Source organism: Phyllobates terribilis, unplaced genomic scaffold (genome assembly GCF_046119375.1).
Source record: "Phyllobates terribilis strain yellow unplaced genomic scaffold, ASM4611937v1 Scaffold_13__5_contigs__length_258822181, whole genome shotgun sequence".
Classification (NCBI taxonomy): domain Eukaryota; kingdom Metazoa; phylum Chordata; class Amphibia; order Anura; family Dendrobatidae; genus Phyllobates; species Phyllobates terribilis.
The window spans coordinates 99,288,003-99,304,265 of record NW_027362773.1 but is presented as its reverse complement, the minus strand read 5'-3'; the positions used below and the strand labels follow the sequence as shown (position 1 = coordinate 99,304,265).

At 43.9% G+C, this 16,263-nt stretch overlaps 1 protein-coding gene across 4 annotated transcripts in view; it reads left to right on the top strand.

Annotated features, from left to right (window-relative positions):
- The first annotated feature begins 3,670 nt into the window (after nucleotides 1-3,670).
- The window catches only part of USP47 (ubiquitin specific peptidase 47), a 43,908-nt gene continuing 31,315 nt past the window's right edge, over nucleotides 3,671-16,263 (top strand). For 2 of the 4 annotated variants that reach the window (XM_073658295.1, XM_073658293.1), the window contains exon 1: nucleotides 3,671-3,842. In XM_073658295.1, the coding sequence (XP_073514396.1) occupies nucleotides 3,804-3,842 (39 nt within the window). In that variant the 5' untranslated portion in view covers nucleotides 3,671-3,803. Of the gene's footprint in view, nucleotides 3,843-9,293; nucleotides 9,523-10,211; nucleotides 10,543-16,263 lie in introns of those variants that run through there. The other 2 variants (XM_073658294.1, XM_073658292.1) reach the window with 2 other exon arrangements.

The window sequence follows — 16,263 nt, the reverse complement described above, 5'->3', positions numbered from 1 at the left end:
AAAAAAGTAAAATAAAATAAGTAAAAAAGTTAAAAAAAGCACAAAAAAAAGCGCACAAAATCATGAAACTCAGTTTCGCCACTCAAAACGCAGCCATTGTGTTAAAACAAAAATAGACAAAAAAAATTCCCATAGTTGGTATCACCGCGTTCAGAACAACCCGCTCTATAAAACTGTAATGTTATTTATTTCATACGTGAACGCCATAAAAAAATAATAAAAAACACGCCAAAAATGTCGCTTTTTCATCATACTGACTCACAAAAAAGTGAATAAAAATCGATTAAAAAGTCATATATAAAAAAAATGGTATGAATGAAAACGCTAAACCGTCCCACAAAAAACAAGCCTCATTTAACAAAAAATGTAAAAAGTTGCAGCTCTCAAAATATGACGATGCAAAAAAAATTCATTTTTGTAAAATATTGTTTTTAGTCTGTAAAAATAGCAAATCATAAAAAATATATAAATCTGGTATCGCTGTAATCGCACCGACCAGAAGAATAAATCCGCCTCATCACTTATACCGCATGATGAACCACGGAAAATTAAAAATAAGAACTATTCTGGTAGTGCTGTCTATTTGTTCATTCTACCTCCAAAAAATCTGAATAAGGCTCGGCTCACATTTATCCTGCGCTCTCCGTTGAGCGCTTACATCGGGGTTTCAATGTAAATTCTCCAAAACCACGATTCACACAAAACCCCGGACAGAACCACTCACTTATGAAGCAGATGGAGTCACTTTGGACTGGTCTGTGTTCCGGCGGTGTCCATCATTTTAGGCATCTTTTTAGTGCACAAGTGTGGGCGACCACAGATGTGCATGCCTAAAAAGATGGAGACTACCAGAGCAGACACCAAACAGACCCCAAAGTGTCTCCATCTGCCTCATTATGGCGGGTGGTTCCATTGGGGGTTTAATGTGAATCGCATTTTTGTGGGATTTACATGGAAACCCTGACGTAACCGCTCAGCGTAGAACACAAGAATGTGATCCCAGCCTTATTCTGGAAGCATCAAAAAATATTATGTTCCCAAAAATGTCACCAATAAAAACCCTAATTTATCACTGTACAAAACTAGCCCCCACTCAAGTCCATCATCTGTCACTGGAACTATAGGGGGTCCAATGTTACTGGTAGAATAAAGACTCTGGAAAAGTGACGACTCCCACCCCCTCAAATAAAATCCAGTAAATTCTGCACTCCCAAATCCAAATGTCCCCCTCTTTCTTAGCCCCCCTGTGCTTAAACTACAGTAAGCGGCCACATGTTTGCCATTATTGTACTGGGGAGAACACACTTAATTTACGGGGTGTGAGTCTTCAGAAGCACAAGCAGGGCACAATGTATGGGTGCACTACAATAAATGGGGGCTCTACACTGTATGGGGGCGCTACAATATATGGGGGCACTACACTTTATGGGGGCACAATGTATGGGCACTAAACTGACATATTTGCAATTCCCCAGAAAAAAAAAGCCTGGCATGGATGTTACAAAATAGCCACTGCAGCCATAGATGAATTCATTGAGAGATGAAATTTCTACAGTGGGGTCACTTTTGGGGTTTTCTGCTGTTCTGGCACCTTAGGGTTTTGCAAGTGTTGCCCGCAAATTATTCTAGTGCTCCAAAAGACAAATAGCGCTCCTTCCTTCTCAGCCCTGACATGTGGCCTAACAGTTTTTTCTGATGACATACGGGGCAGCACCGCGATTGGGAGAAATTGCGCAATAAACTATGGGGTCCAATTTCACCTATTAACCATTGTATAACAGACAAATTTTCAGCAAATACAAAAATTACATTTTTACCACTAAAATGTATTATTTCCACGTCTCAATGTTATAAACTTTTGTGAGGCACCTATGGGTTCAAAACACTCACTACACCCCTAGATGAATTCCTTAGGCAGTGAAGTTTCTAATATGGGGTCACCTGGGGGGTTCTGCTGATCTGGCACCTCAGGGGGTCGGCTAATGGAGCCCACAATCTATTCAAACGCAATCTGCCAAGTAGCGCTCCTTCCCATCCAACCCCTGCTGTGTGCTCAAACAGTAGTGTACAACCACATATGGGGTACTGCCTCATTCAGGAGAAATTGCATAGCAAATTGTAGGTCCAATTTCTCCCACTACCCTTCGTGTAAATGATAAATTTGGCGCTAAAACAGTATTACAGTTGAAAAAAATAATTTTTTTGTTCTCACGTCTAAATGTTATAAAGTTTTGTGGATCACCTGTAGGTTAAAAATGCTCAGCACACCCCTAGATGAATTTCTTGGGTGTTTCTTAGTTTCCAAAATGGGGTCACTTGTGGGGGGTTTCAGCTGTTTTCGCATGTCAGGGGCTCTGGTAATGCGACATGGCATTCACAATCTATTCCAGACAATTTCAATCTTTCCTTTCCTAGCCCTGCCATGTGCCCCAACACAAGTTTTTAACCACATATGGGGTATCATCACGTTCAGGAGAAATTGAATAACAAATTATGGAGTATATTTTCTCCTATTAACCATTGTGACAATTATAAATTTGAGGCTAAAACAACATTTTCATGAAAAAAATGAAAATTTTCAATATGACGACCTAATGTTATCAAATTCTGTGTAGTACCTGTAGGATCAAAATGCTCACTATACCCCTGGATAAAATCCTTGAGGGGTATAGTTTCCACAATGGGGTCACTTATAGGGGGTTTCCACTGTTTAGGCACATCAGGGGCTCTGCAAACACAACATGGCGCTCGCTCTCGATTCTAGCGATTTTTGCATCCAGGTCAAATGGCGCTCCTTCTCTTCCAAGCTCTGCCGTGCGCCCAAACAGTAGTTTTTCCCCAACATATGGGGTATCGGCATGCTCAGGAGAAATTGCACAACAAATTTTGGGGTCCATTTTCTCCTGTTACCCTTGTGAAAATAAAAAAATTGGGGCTAAAGTAAAATTTTTGTGACAAAACGTAAAATGTTCATTTTTTCCTTCCACGTTGCTTCAGTTCCTGTGAAGCACCTGAAGGGTTATTAAACTTCTTGAATGTGGTTTTGAGCATCTTGAGGGGTGCAGTTTTTAGAATGGTGTCACTTTGGGGTATTTTCTGTCATTAAGGCCCCCTCAAAGTCACTTCAAATGTGATGTGGTCCCTAAAAAAATGGTTTTGTAAATTTTGATGGAAAAATGAGAAATCACTGGTCGATATAGCTCAACTAAGAAAAATTGTGCTGATGTAAAGTAGACATGTGGGAAATGTTATTTATTAACTGTTTTGTGTGACATATCGCTCTGATTTAAGGGCATAAGAGTTAAAAGTTCAAAAATTGCAAAATTTTTACAATTTTTGCCAAATTTCCGCTATTTTCACAAATGAGCGCAAGTCATATCGAAATGTTTTTACCACTATCATTAAGTACAATATGTCATGAAAAAACAATCTCAGAATCAGTGGGATCCGTTGAAGTGTGTCAGAGTTATTACCTCATAAAGTGACAGAGGTCAGAATTTAAAAAAAATTGGCCTGGTCATTAACGTGCACACAGGCTTGGTCACTAAGGGGTTAATACACTTTTAGTGAAAACAAATATTGAGAGCACCAAGATGGCGGCCCCAACACTGCTGTGCGTTGTCATGGTGACTCTAGCTTCTTTGCCTCAGGAGGCCGGACGTGACGTCACGTGTCTTCTCGCGATAGTTCCGGCGGCCATTTCTCCATTGATTGCGTCTGCTCCTGGCAGAGAGATCCGCGCTGTGGCTTGTCACCATGATCCTTGCCTGAAGCTCCTCATCCCGGCCGCGACCAGCACGGAGATGGTACCCGGAGAGGACAGTCCCCTCCTACCCAAAGAGGTGAGGCGGCGCTTCCGGGTGCGGGGTCAGCTGCTTCCGGTCCCTCAGCTGTGCCGGATCAGGGGCCCTCAGCCGGGATTAAGGGCAGACACAAAGCTGCGAGTGACCCCCGGCTGCCTGAGTCACAGGAGCTGACAGTCTGCGTGATATCATGTCACCATTAGTGGCGGTCTGCGTGGTGTCACCGCATTAGTGGTGGCGGGATCTGCGTGGTGTAGTTCTAAGGCCAAAAAAGCTTAGTTGTTCCTTCATTGCAGTGAATGGGCATATAGATAAATGATATAGATTTAACACCTCAGCAAAGTGTGTATGTGGCCTCAGACATGGCCGTGGATGCCGGCGGTTTCTGGCTGCTGCTGCGCCGTAGATGCTGTTGGTCTGACGGTTTGTGATCCATAGGTTTGTGTAGTTTATTTCACTGTTGCTGTTCCTGTTTGGCCTCTGACTGATGAAGCAGTGTGGAGACATCAGGAACACATGGTAATCGTTGGAAATAAAACAAGGTGGTGTGAATGGTGTCTTATTTGTGTCCGGTATCTGCTGTCCTCTGTGGGTTACAGGGATACTCCCAGTTCGTACAGCTATGGCTCATCCACAGGATTCACTATAATTGCACAGTAAATCTGGATCCCACCCATGGAACATGTATCCATCTCGACTACGGGGTCCTCATGTGTCAGTGGAGAGGTGCTTGGGATGCCCACTGATCTGGTTATTCTGACAGGAGCGAGTGACGTCCTCAGATTAGATGCCGGCCCCGTAGGTTGGACCTGCATTTAGTACACGTTTATCTCATCTTGTGCTATAAAACCATCTGACCTTTAGGCTGTGTGCCCACTATGCGTTTTTTTAAGTGTTTCCGCAGCGGCAATTCTGCTGCAGAAATGCTTAAAAAAACGCTTGGTAGAAGGTCTGCCATGTTCCCCAATGATAATCCACATGTGCTGTGCACATGCTGCAGAAATTTCCACTGCGGATTATCATTGCGGAAAAATCCGCAGCACTACCAATTATTTTGTGGAATCGCTGCGTTTTCGCCGCCATTAACTTGCATTGTAACGCATGGAAACTGCATCTGTACATGCGGAATCCAAGCGTTTCAATGTGCGGATGTTACCCGGGTTTGGAGAAGAGGAGACTCTCCTCCGGACCTAATGGCCCCTGATGTCCTTGTCCTGGCTTGCCGGCAGCTCGCGGTAGACTAAAAGGACCTGCCATGATGTCATTTAGTCATGTGACGGGTCCTTTTAGTCTACCGCGAGCTGCCGGAAAGCCAGGACAAGGACATCGGGGGCCATCAAAAGGTAAATATAATATTTATTTTTTACCATTCTTTTACGGTCACACTATATAAATCCATGCTGTTTGCATGGATTTATATAATGTGACCAAGTTGTCAAGCACTTTCCAAGTGATGCTAAAATCGCTTGGAAAGCGCTTGTCAACCCGCATGCGGAAATGCATGTGAAGAACGCTTCACTTCCGCATGTCCCTGGCAGGAAAAACGCATGTACAATCTGCATGTACAATCCGCATGCGTTTTTTCTGCCAGGTCGATGCAGAAACGCTCAGGAAAAATCCAGAGCATTTCTGCATTGTGGGCACATAGCCTTACTGATCTACATTGTAACAAACTATTTAATCACTGATTGCAACAAAAGTCCTTGAAAATATCTGAAACTCAAAAGGGCAGACTTTTAATTCTGCTTTACGGTGCAGGTTCCTGAGGTGGCCCGGGGTCCGTCTTGTTTGGTTGTAGTAGAGGTGATGGCTCTTTCAGTTCACTTCAATGCTTGTTGCAGAAACATCCAAGCTTCATCTCCTTTTCTTCTCCATCTGGAATTGACCACCAGTGAGATTGTCATGCAAAATTGATGCATCGTACCTACCTGGTGCAGGACCTATTATAGGTGTCATTAGGCATAAAAAGAGGACGGCGAGAAGTAAAGCATAGTATTTGCAGTCAGCTGGCTTCTGCTCCACCTCCATTTACTCTCTGTGCCAAGGGAATGTTAAGACCTGTTTTAAAGGGGAACTTCACTTTTAGTAAGAATGAGTTGCTTGTTGTCATCAGCCGGATTCTCCTTTAATTCTGTGACCTTCAGCGATTCTTGAGTAATTTTCACCGTGTTGGTAAATAAACAGGTCGGGAGACTGAGTCAGATTATGACGGGTGATGAATCACATGAGGTTGGCATTTTCAGAGCACACGTTAAGTCGTCTGTGTGTTTTGGACTGATACAATAAGCTACTGACGCCATCGTCGTGATCTGTGCGGCTTATCCTCAAAACTACCCCCCCCTCCTTTTTCCTTCTCGCTTCCTTCTGACATCGTCTCCTGAGATCAGCAGCACACGGAGGGTCTGGCATCCACTTACCTCACTGCTAATCCTGAGTAATTGCTGGATTATCAAATATTCTGGATTATAAAATGGGATCACAGAATCTGCTGCTACAAAGTTGTTGTTTTTTGGTTTTCTCTCCTTTGCCCTCTTCTTCAGGTCTTGTGAAATCTCACTTCAAATTGCAGCTATTTTACAGAAAAAAAAGCCAGATTATCTAATTTTTGTACTATTGAATGCCGTGTTAAAGGGATATTTACTGTAAAATTAAAGCAACCGCCCTCTAGTTTACTGCATGATTCAGACTTCAGGCTGGCAGCTCTTACTTAGGGTAAGGTTCCTTGAGTATTTAAATGGGACAATTGCTATCCGTGATTTTGACAGATAGCACTTGTACCTATGTTATTCAATGGGGGGCAGTGCACATGTCCGATATTATTATTTTTTTTTTATCCTTGGACATAGTGGTCCAAGGAAAAAAATTGGTGACATGTCTGATTTTTGATCCAAGTGTAGTATCAAAAATCGGCAATGCAAGTCTATGGATCCGTGGAAAACATCGCACCGGATTCAGATTACATCTGAGTGTGTGTTTTTTTTTTTTTTACACAGACTAAATGGAGAAACTTTTTTTTTTTTTTTTTAGGCCCTGAATGTGAATTCTCCCTTCATTGACTGCAAGCAGGGATCATAAATGGTGAAACCGTCTATAAGAAAGTTGTGGAACTTTCAAAACTTTTTCCAATGAAAATTTAAGCTGTTCCCCATAGTAACCAATCAGATTTCAAATGTATTTTTTTTTTAATATTGGAGCTTCGTGTTTTAACTTCCAGTTTCTTTTTCCTTCAAATATAAGTCTTCCCCAAAGGATGCGAAACTTGCAGAACTTTTAATTTAAGATTGAAAAATATTATTGTGGAAAGTTGGGGGGCAGAGGTGGCGGAAAAAAAGAATAGCACAAACATGTGCAGGATATTTATACCGTACCACGTGCAGCGTGTAAACTTATCTAGGCTCCTCGTAGCAGACCATCTGCACATGCCACGATGACTAGATCTTCACTGATGACTGGCAGAATAAAATGGATATGTTACGAAGACTTTTGCAGTTTGGTGGTAGCTTGTTTTAGCTGTATTCACATAACCCCGATCATTGCAAAGAGAGACACGTGCAACTTTTTATTCACTCTGCTTCTAAAGTGCTGATTTTCCGCCTGCAAATCCTAAAGATGTCCGCTACGTGTAAATATGCCCTTGTAAATCTCTGGACTGCAAGGGATAGTGGCCCTTCTGGTCCCGCATTGGAGTCCTGCGGTGATGGACTGCTGTTTTATCCATGCAGAACATTGGTCTCTTGGCGGAGATGCATCCAGCTAATTTATATCCTCCCAGTGTCACCTGCTCCTCCGCTCCACTGCCCCCATAACGCTTGGAATGTGGCGCTGGATTCTGTGATCCATCTCCCACCCTCCGATTCTGCTCCATAAATAGTCGGGTAGTGTGTTGTAAGCAGCAGCTCCTGCTCTTATCTTGTGGCCGGGTTGTAATCCACTAGTTCAATACTATCTGGTTCTTGGAGGGGTTCGGGGCAGCAGATGGTAAAACGCTGCATTTTGCAGACCACCTGCTAGTGCACCATGTGCTACAAGCAGCTGCCGTGATAACGTCACCCACTTCTTGACCATTCAGTGCGACGCCCCCTCTCACCCTATACGATATAGGGGAGCCGTTCGTTTCCCCCACTGAGTGTATGAGACATGTCAGGAGAGGACAGGCTGTTCTTGTGTTTGCATGCCAAGTAGCCAGTTACCTTTTCTTCCCCCAAAAAAGGGGCAATGTGTAATACTCCACTTTCTCTTTGGCTCTGTAGGTAGATTAAATAATTCCTGCTCTCTGATCAACATGGGAACTTTTTCTCAAGCGGAGGTTGTCAAAAAGCAGCAAACCCTTTCAAAATCCCAATATGCGCCTGTTATGGGTGTTCTCCAACCTGTGGCTCTGCAGCTGATGTGTAACTGCAACACCCAGCATGCTCTGATAGCCAACGGGCTGGGAGTTGTAGTTTCTTAACAGCTGGGTTAGGTGATGCATTGCACTCTGTCCCCCATGCTTTACAGTGCAGTTCTGCTTTTTCAGATCTTTGCAGGGAAAGTCAGTTAAGATGACAGTGTATACACTTTGGCTGCAGCCCCTTTATTTTCTGCATCACTGGAGACCCCGTAAGGTGAGGCAACACCAGATTGTGAAGTGATGGGATTACCCCTTTAATAGCAAACTTGCTGAGTTATGCAGCAATGTGTGAGTGAGCGGGTGAAAGATGTATTCCATTATAAACTAGGTATGCTTGCCTTTCAGGAGCCTGGGAAAGTCGGGTGCTGCAAAATGGCTCCTAGTTCTACTTAATTGGTGCATGGCATAGGTGTCCTGATACCACAGCTTTGTGACAGTGACACTAATCCTTCCATCATTGACTTAGGTCACTCGGCTTTCCCAGAAACAGATGTGCCCTCATTACACAACTTTTGCAGCTCCCCGTTCTCTGGTGTCGTATTTTTGGCTTTGGCACCTGAACCGTCGCTTCATATGGTGCGCAGTTATAATCTGCAGTTAATTATGCATCCTAAGCCCTGAAGTGCGGTGTTAGCCGAGCAGTAATGCCCCAGCACGGCGGATTTACTCCTGTTCTCATGTAACACCTGCAGTCTGTTCCCTCTTACCCTGTGTGAAGTAATTTCAAGAAGTCCTAAAACGCGTTGATCTAATGGTCGATGCTGATTCATGACTCTTCCTGGGGTTCACCTTCTGCTTGTCATCTGAATCTATGCACGTCTATACACCTGAACCTGGCTATGAAACCTCCCTGCTTTACACTGCAGCCCACATACAGAAAAACTAACAATACCATAAAATCCAATTAAGGGGTATATGACTAATGGACTCCTGTACTTATTTTAAGACTAAATTATTTAACCCTTAAACAATGATCAGAGATCTAGGTAAAGTGGTGAAATAATACAGAGACGAGGCTAAAGGTTTAATAGCTGTAGGGTTAGAAAGGGAAATTCCAATAATCTGTCTCTCTCCGGACGACGGCTCTTATTCTCTTCCAGGAGTGTGACACCCCCACGTACCACACCCGGCCGGTGACTTGTCTTACTACTTCCGACTACCGGGAGGTGCGGAGATAGAGAGAGAATTTATGGTGATGGCCCCATAGGAAGCAATGGACGTCGTGGAGAGGCAATAAACCCCATGGGAGCAGCGTCCGTACACCCGGCAGGGTCACCTTTCCGGAAGGGACCGACAATACTTAAAGGTGTTTTGCTGGCCAGACATGGGGTATGTAGATGATGGGACCTGATTTCTGCTGTTCTGTCTTGTAGTAGAAAGCTGGGAGTAAAATTTTAACAGGAACCTGCTGCTTTTACATTTTGTTAACTGGAGTAATTTCCTCATTGAGTCTTGTGAAATTATATTGCAATCCATCGCAAGAACCAAAAAATGCAGCACACTATAGTAATATCAAAAAAGTGAACAAACTTTCCCACTTGCTAGGTGTGCAAAATAATTTTGAATTTCTGGCAAAGTGATAAACCTTCATGGCCGCTATTAAAACTCCAGAGACTTTCCTGTATGGCAAATATGTGTGTGTGACTGCAAGATGTCCCCTTTGAGAGGGCGCCCACCGAGCTTCTCATCCGCCCTTCACAACCCGTCCCTTTTGGAGAGCTCCTGCAGAGCCTCCCGTCCTGTCCCCTTGGAAAAGGCACCCGCGGAACCTCTTGTCCGCCTCTCACGACCTGTTCCTTTTGGGGAGCTATTGCGGAGTCTCATGCCCTGTCCCCTTGTGGGGTGGTCACTTGCAGAGCTTCACATCCTTGCAGTGGTCTCCATGTCTTGGGCAGTCTGTAACGTTGAGGACATTCATCTTTCCTTTCCCTCTCCTGCTGGCAGTATAAATTCCATTCTCCGTGCACCCGGTGACGTGTTTTATAGCGGACATATATTGCAGCTCGCAGCTCAAAGTCTTACAGATAAGGAGCGAGTGAGCAAGAAACTTTCTACACAGGAACAGGAAGTAAATCCCGGCTTTCCAATCCCGAGAAGACGTCCAGGCCTTGGCCTCCATCTGCCGGTCACTTCCTGCTGGGCACTCATTCATTGGCGCTCCAAGTCTTATGACATGGTGAAAGATGCCCTCATGGGCTGGCACGGTGGGCGTTCTTGCCGTAAAGAAAAGTGCTGAAAATGAGCCACATGACTCACGGCTCCAGCTTCTCCTTGCTGAGGTTCCTGATCAATCTCTTCCTGTCTTGTTCCAAATCTAAGGATGAGTTCAGACTCATCATCCTCAGTCAGGTGAGTTCGTCTCGTTGCTCGCTTCCTATAAGACGACCGTATGAGCGGAGTTTCCCCATAACGTCCTGCCTCGTGCAGCTGTTGTGGACGATCCCGGTGACCTTCAGTGTTGTATAGATGGAACTGTGTGACCTCCCCGGGGCGTTAGTGCTGTACTGCCACTTATGTAACCTTCAGCTCTGCCAGCACCAACGTTATAAAATAAGTGTTTATGGCTGGGGGTCCCACATCAGACCCCAATTATTGACTTTTGACATGTCCCTGTAATAAGAATTTACGTGCCATTATATTTGTGTTTTAGCCACTTGTATGTACATGGGTCGTATCGTGCTTTTATGGGTCGTCATTCTGCTTTCCAAGACTTCTGCTAAGTTTTGCATTGATTTGTTCTTCTATTTGCTGCTCAGGGGTCCGGGAAAGCTGAACTCCCATTTCAGCCTTATTGATTGTACATCCCCTTCAGTCGGGGGACAAAGTGCACACGCCCGCTGTCCATTAGAGCGGAGGCGGCTGACACGGTGGTGGTGTAACACTTGGCACACAGGCTTGGCATGGATCATTGGCTCTAAGGCTTATATAAACCTATGACGGCAGTCTGCTGAAATGCCCGGTATCAGTCATACTGCGGGGTCTTAGGATAAGCAGCAGCTCGGGTCTGGGTATAAACTGATCTGATGATTGGGCGTCCTGCGATGGGGGCAGTTTCTGGTCCGTCTGAGTGCGCTTTTGTTGCAGATCTGTCCCCACTCATTAGTACGGGTGAAATCTGCAGCAAAAACGCGGAAAGATTTGATGATCTGCAGATTTAAATCTGCAAGGAAAAATAAGCAACATGTGCATGAAGACTTCAGGCATCCCATTCACTTGGCTGCCACTAGGAAATACTTTAGGTTTCGTGACAAATCTGCAACGTGGAAAAAGACCCCTTCTATCCCATATGTACCTTTTATACATTCCACCGTACACCTGTGTAAGTGGGACACCGTCAGGACCGGCTTTTAGCACTAAGCAGTTCATCCCGGCGATTGGGTGAATATCACAGCGTGGCGCATATCTATGGTTGTAGGAAAATGCATTGATTGTGTAAAGTCCGAGGTCTGCGGCTCTCCAGGTTTAGGGTCGTATTCTGCATCCCGTCACGTTCAGGCCAGCAGATCCTTCTCGTGACATTGTCTCCGGATATTTAGGACTCTGCTCAGTTTTATAGATCCGGGCAGGATTTGTTCTTTTTATTTGTAATTTTTTTGGTATTTCTTCATCTTGGTTATAAAAGTCTGTGTTTAATCATTTACTTCTCTGAAAAGGTAAATGTGACCTAGGGCCTCAGCCACTTGTCACCTACATGGCTGATACATGAGCCCTGCTGTCACCACCCACACTCGAGACCATCCGCTGCTTCTTAGTCCCATGTTAGTATTTGTGGACACCCCCTGTCTATATGGATGCCATAAAGGGGGCACTACTACTCCAGACCCCAATTAATCAGCCAGTGCAGAAGGCCGGGAACAAGCAGCTACACTGTGGGGGGCTCTAACTATTTTTCACTAAGACTTTATCATCTTTACACCCCAAAGTCTCATATTAGGGGGGTTAAAATGTTTGGAGGATTATTCCCATCTTCATAGATGGATATTGTTGTACTTTTTCCACCTCCGTTTATTAAAATTTTGAGCAGTTTTTGACACATAAACACTTTTTTTTTCTCGCTCTCCTTTCGTATACATCTTGTTGCCTTGGTGACCGACCACCACTGCTGTCTATAAAGAGTGACCAAACATTCTCATTTCTCTTGTGCTTGTAATAAGCTGCTTTGAAACTGGCTGGAACCATTGTTTACTTCCAAATACCGGCAAGTTTTAGCACGGCGCTTACAAGCTAGACAGCAGCGGTGGTCGGTTTCCTAGGCAACGAGTTGTAAACAAAAGAAAAGTGTTACTATCTGAAGCGGCTGCAAATTTTATTAAGGAGTAAATTGAATAAACTATGAGAATCAGGGCTGTGGAGTCGTTAAGCCAAATCTCCGACTCCTCAAGTTCTCAGACTCCTCGAGCCCCTCATATATGGCTCATGTTTAAGGCTGTGTGCCCACTATGCGTTTTTCAAGCGTTTTTGATGCGGAATTTCCGCAGCGTAAACGCTTGGTAATCCGTGCCCCATGATCCCCAATGAAAATCTGCATTTTCTGTGCCCATGCTGCGGAATTTTCTGCAGCGGATTTTCCTTGCGGAAAAATCCGCAGCAGGTCCATTATTTGTGCATTTCTGCATGCGGATTTGAGGTCACAATGCATTTGAAAAACGCAAGTCAAATACCATGTAAAAACGCGTCAAAAACGCATGTAAAATCCGCAAGCGTTTTTACTGCCAAGAACATGCTGAAACGCTGCAGAAATTCTCTGCTTCATTTCTGCATCGTGGGCACATAGCCTTAGTGATAAATTTACTGTATAATACCTAAATCAAACTATTTAGATAGAACATAAAATATATTTATTGGAATACAACTTTAGAACAAAAACTTTTTTGCATATTTACAATTTATTATACACCATGCAGTAAGTGGAAAAAAAACAGTTTTCAACAAAAACGTACTGAATAACATTTGTGCAGTCTATGCACAAGCCTGAAAATAGTATCACCTCCATCAGATCCTCCTTCATAGGTGACTTCAAATCTGACCTAATTATTTTAAGGCTAGAGAACAACCTCTCTACAGTAACTTGGGTTGGTGGCAAAGCAGTAACCACATGTGCAACATTTTACAATTTCAGAGTATAAAGGAATTGCCTCATGCACAGTCAGTTTTGATGAATGATTGAACTCTTCTACTTCCTTGAGAGCAAGTGAAAAATTTTGTAATTCCACAATTGCTCCTTTTCCAGCACGTCTCTTCAAGATGAAATTAATTTTAGGGGTTCTGGCAGCAATAGCCAGTTTCCTCACTTTGCTAATCAGAGTTGCAGCATGTCCCTCTTGCTGACTATCTCTTATTGCCAGATGCAGCGTGTACACAACACAGGGCATGTGATGAATAGGAAAGAGGTGTGAAGCAGCTTCAACAAGAGCATCTAATTGTAAAGAATCCTTTTGCTGTTCTTCTGTAGTAATATCTGTTTGTTGCTCCTTTATGGGAACAGGACTGTGGCCTTCCATCTTCAACGTACTGAATCTGAAATGTTCTTCTAGCTGCTGTTCACCTTCATTATTCTCATTCAGTTTAATTGTACTTATCATGTTTGAAGCATTCAGTTATAATAGCAAGAACTTGTTCTTTTTTGTTCTTAATCCTGCTTTCCTGTTCACTCCATCAGTTCTGAGATGAGTGCAGGCATTACTTCCCTGTGTGTTTTTGTTTTTTCCCCCTTATATGTAGAGGAGGAGCTTCTCTGCTTATCATGTACATAAACTGCAGCACAGATTCATCTCCGCTAAAAGTCTAGATCCTTAGATCAGGAATAGGACAGACATTTATAGGACATTTCATAACTTTCCCAAATTCTTAGGAAAAAATATTCCCCACAAACTGCATTGAACTACTGTACCCAATTTATTATATATTTTAGGAATCGGAGTTGGTCCATTTTATACCAGCTCCGACTCCACAGCCCTGATGAGGATGGGAGGAACCCTTTAAAGTAGTTGTCCACTACTTTCACATTGATGCCCTATTGTTAGAATAGGGCATCAATGTATGATCGGCCGGGGTCCCGCATGCTGCACCCCCGCCAATCAGTTGCTACTGGGGCCACCGGCAACGGTCGCCACCTGCCGGAAGTCCTTACCTGCGGTGCTTGGCCGGCGCTTATTCAATTCAATGGGAGGCGGATGTGCAGTACCCCGCGGCGGCCACTACAGATGGACGGACAAGCACTGCAAGTAAGGACTTCTGGCCGCTGCTGGCACCGATAACAGCTGATCGGTGGGGGTGCTGCGTGCGGGACCCCGGCTGATCATTCAGTGGGTACAGAAAGTATTCAGACCTCTTTACATTTTTCACTCTTTGTTTCATTGCAGCCATTTGTTAAATTCTAAAATGTTAATTTTTTTTCTCATTAAAGTACACTCTGCACCCCATCTTGACTGAAAAAACCCCAGAAATGTAGAAATTTTTGCAAATTTATTAAAGAAAAACTGAAATATCACATGGTCATAAGTATTCGGACCCTTTGCTCAGACACTCCTATTTAAGTCACATGCTGTCTATTTCCTTGTGATCCTCCTTGAGATGGTTCTACTCGTTCATTGGCGTCCCGCTGTGTTTAATTAAGCTGATAGGACTTGATTTGGAAAGGCACACACCTGTCTATATAAGAACTCACAGCTCACAGTGCATGTCAGACCAAATGAGAATCATGAGCTCAAAGGAACTGCCCAAGGAGCTCAGAGACAGAATTGTGGCAAGGCACAGATGTGGCCAAGGTTACAAAAGAATTTCTGTATTACTCGAGGTTCCTAAGAGCACAGTGGCCTCCATAATCCTTAAATGGAAGAAGTTTGGGACCATCAGAAGTCTTCCTAGACCTGGCCGTCCAGTCAAACTGAGCAATTGTGGTAGAAGATCCTTGGTGAGAGAGGTAAAGAAGAACCCCAAGATCACTTGGCTGAGCTCCAGAGATGCAGTAGGGAGATGGGAGAAAGTTCCACAAAGTCACTGCAGTCCTCCACCAGTTGGGACTTTATGGCAGAGTGGCCCTACGTAAGCCTCCCCTCAGTGCAAGACATATGAAAGCCTGCATAGAGTTTGCAGAAAAACACATGAATGACTCACAGACTGTGAGAAATAAGATTCTCTGGTCTGATGAGACAAATATAGAACTTTTTGGTGATAATTCTAAGCTGTATGTGTGGAGAAAACCAGGCACTGCTCATCACCTGCCCAATACAATCCCAACAGTGAAACATGGTGGTGGCAGCATCATGCTATGGGGGTGTTTTACAGCTGCAGGGACTGGACGATTGGTTGCAATTGAAGGAAACATGAATATGGCCAAGTACAGAGATATCCTGGATGAAAACCTCTTCCAGAGTGCTCTGGACCTCAGACTTGGCCAAAGGTTCACCTTCCAACAAGACAATGACCCTAAGCACACAGCTAAGATAACAAAGGAGTGGCTTCAGAACAACTCTGTGACCATTCTTGACTGGCCCATCCAGAGCCCTGACCTAAACCCAATTGAGCATCTCTGGAGAGACCTGAAAATGGCTGTCCACCAACATTCACCATCCAACCTGACGGAACTGGAGAGGATCTGCAAGGAAGAATGGCAGAGGATCCCCAAATCCAGGTGTGAAAAACTTGTTGCATCATTCCCAAGAAGACTCATGGCGGCACTAGCTCAAAAGGGGGCTTCTACTCAATACTGCGCAAAGGGTCTGAATACTTATGACCATGTGATATTTCAGTTTTTCTTTTTTAATAAATTTGCAAAAATTTCTACATTTCTGTTTTTTTTTTTTAGTCAAGATGGGGTGCAGAGTGTACTTTAATGAGAAAAAAGTGAACTTTTTAGAATTTACCAAATGGCTGCAATGAAACAGAGTGAAAAATGTAAAGGGGTCTGAATACTTTCCGTACCCGCTGTACATTGATGTCCTATCCTAGGGATAGGGCATCAATGTGAAAGTAGTGGACAACTCCTTTTAATGGTCCATCTCTTCTTTTTTCTGGTATGGACATCAGCAGTGAAAATACAGTAAGACAGCCTGAAGCCCCGGTATTGTG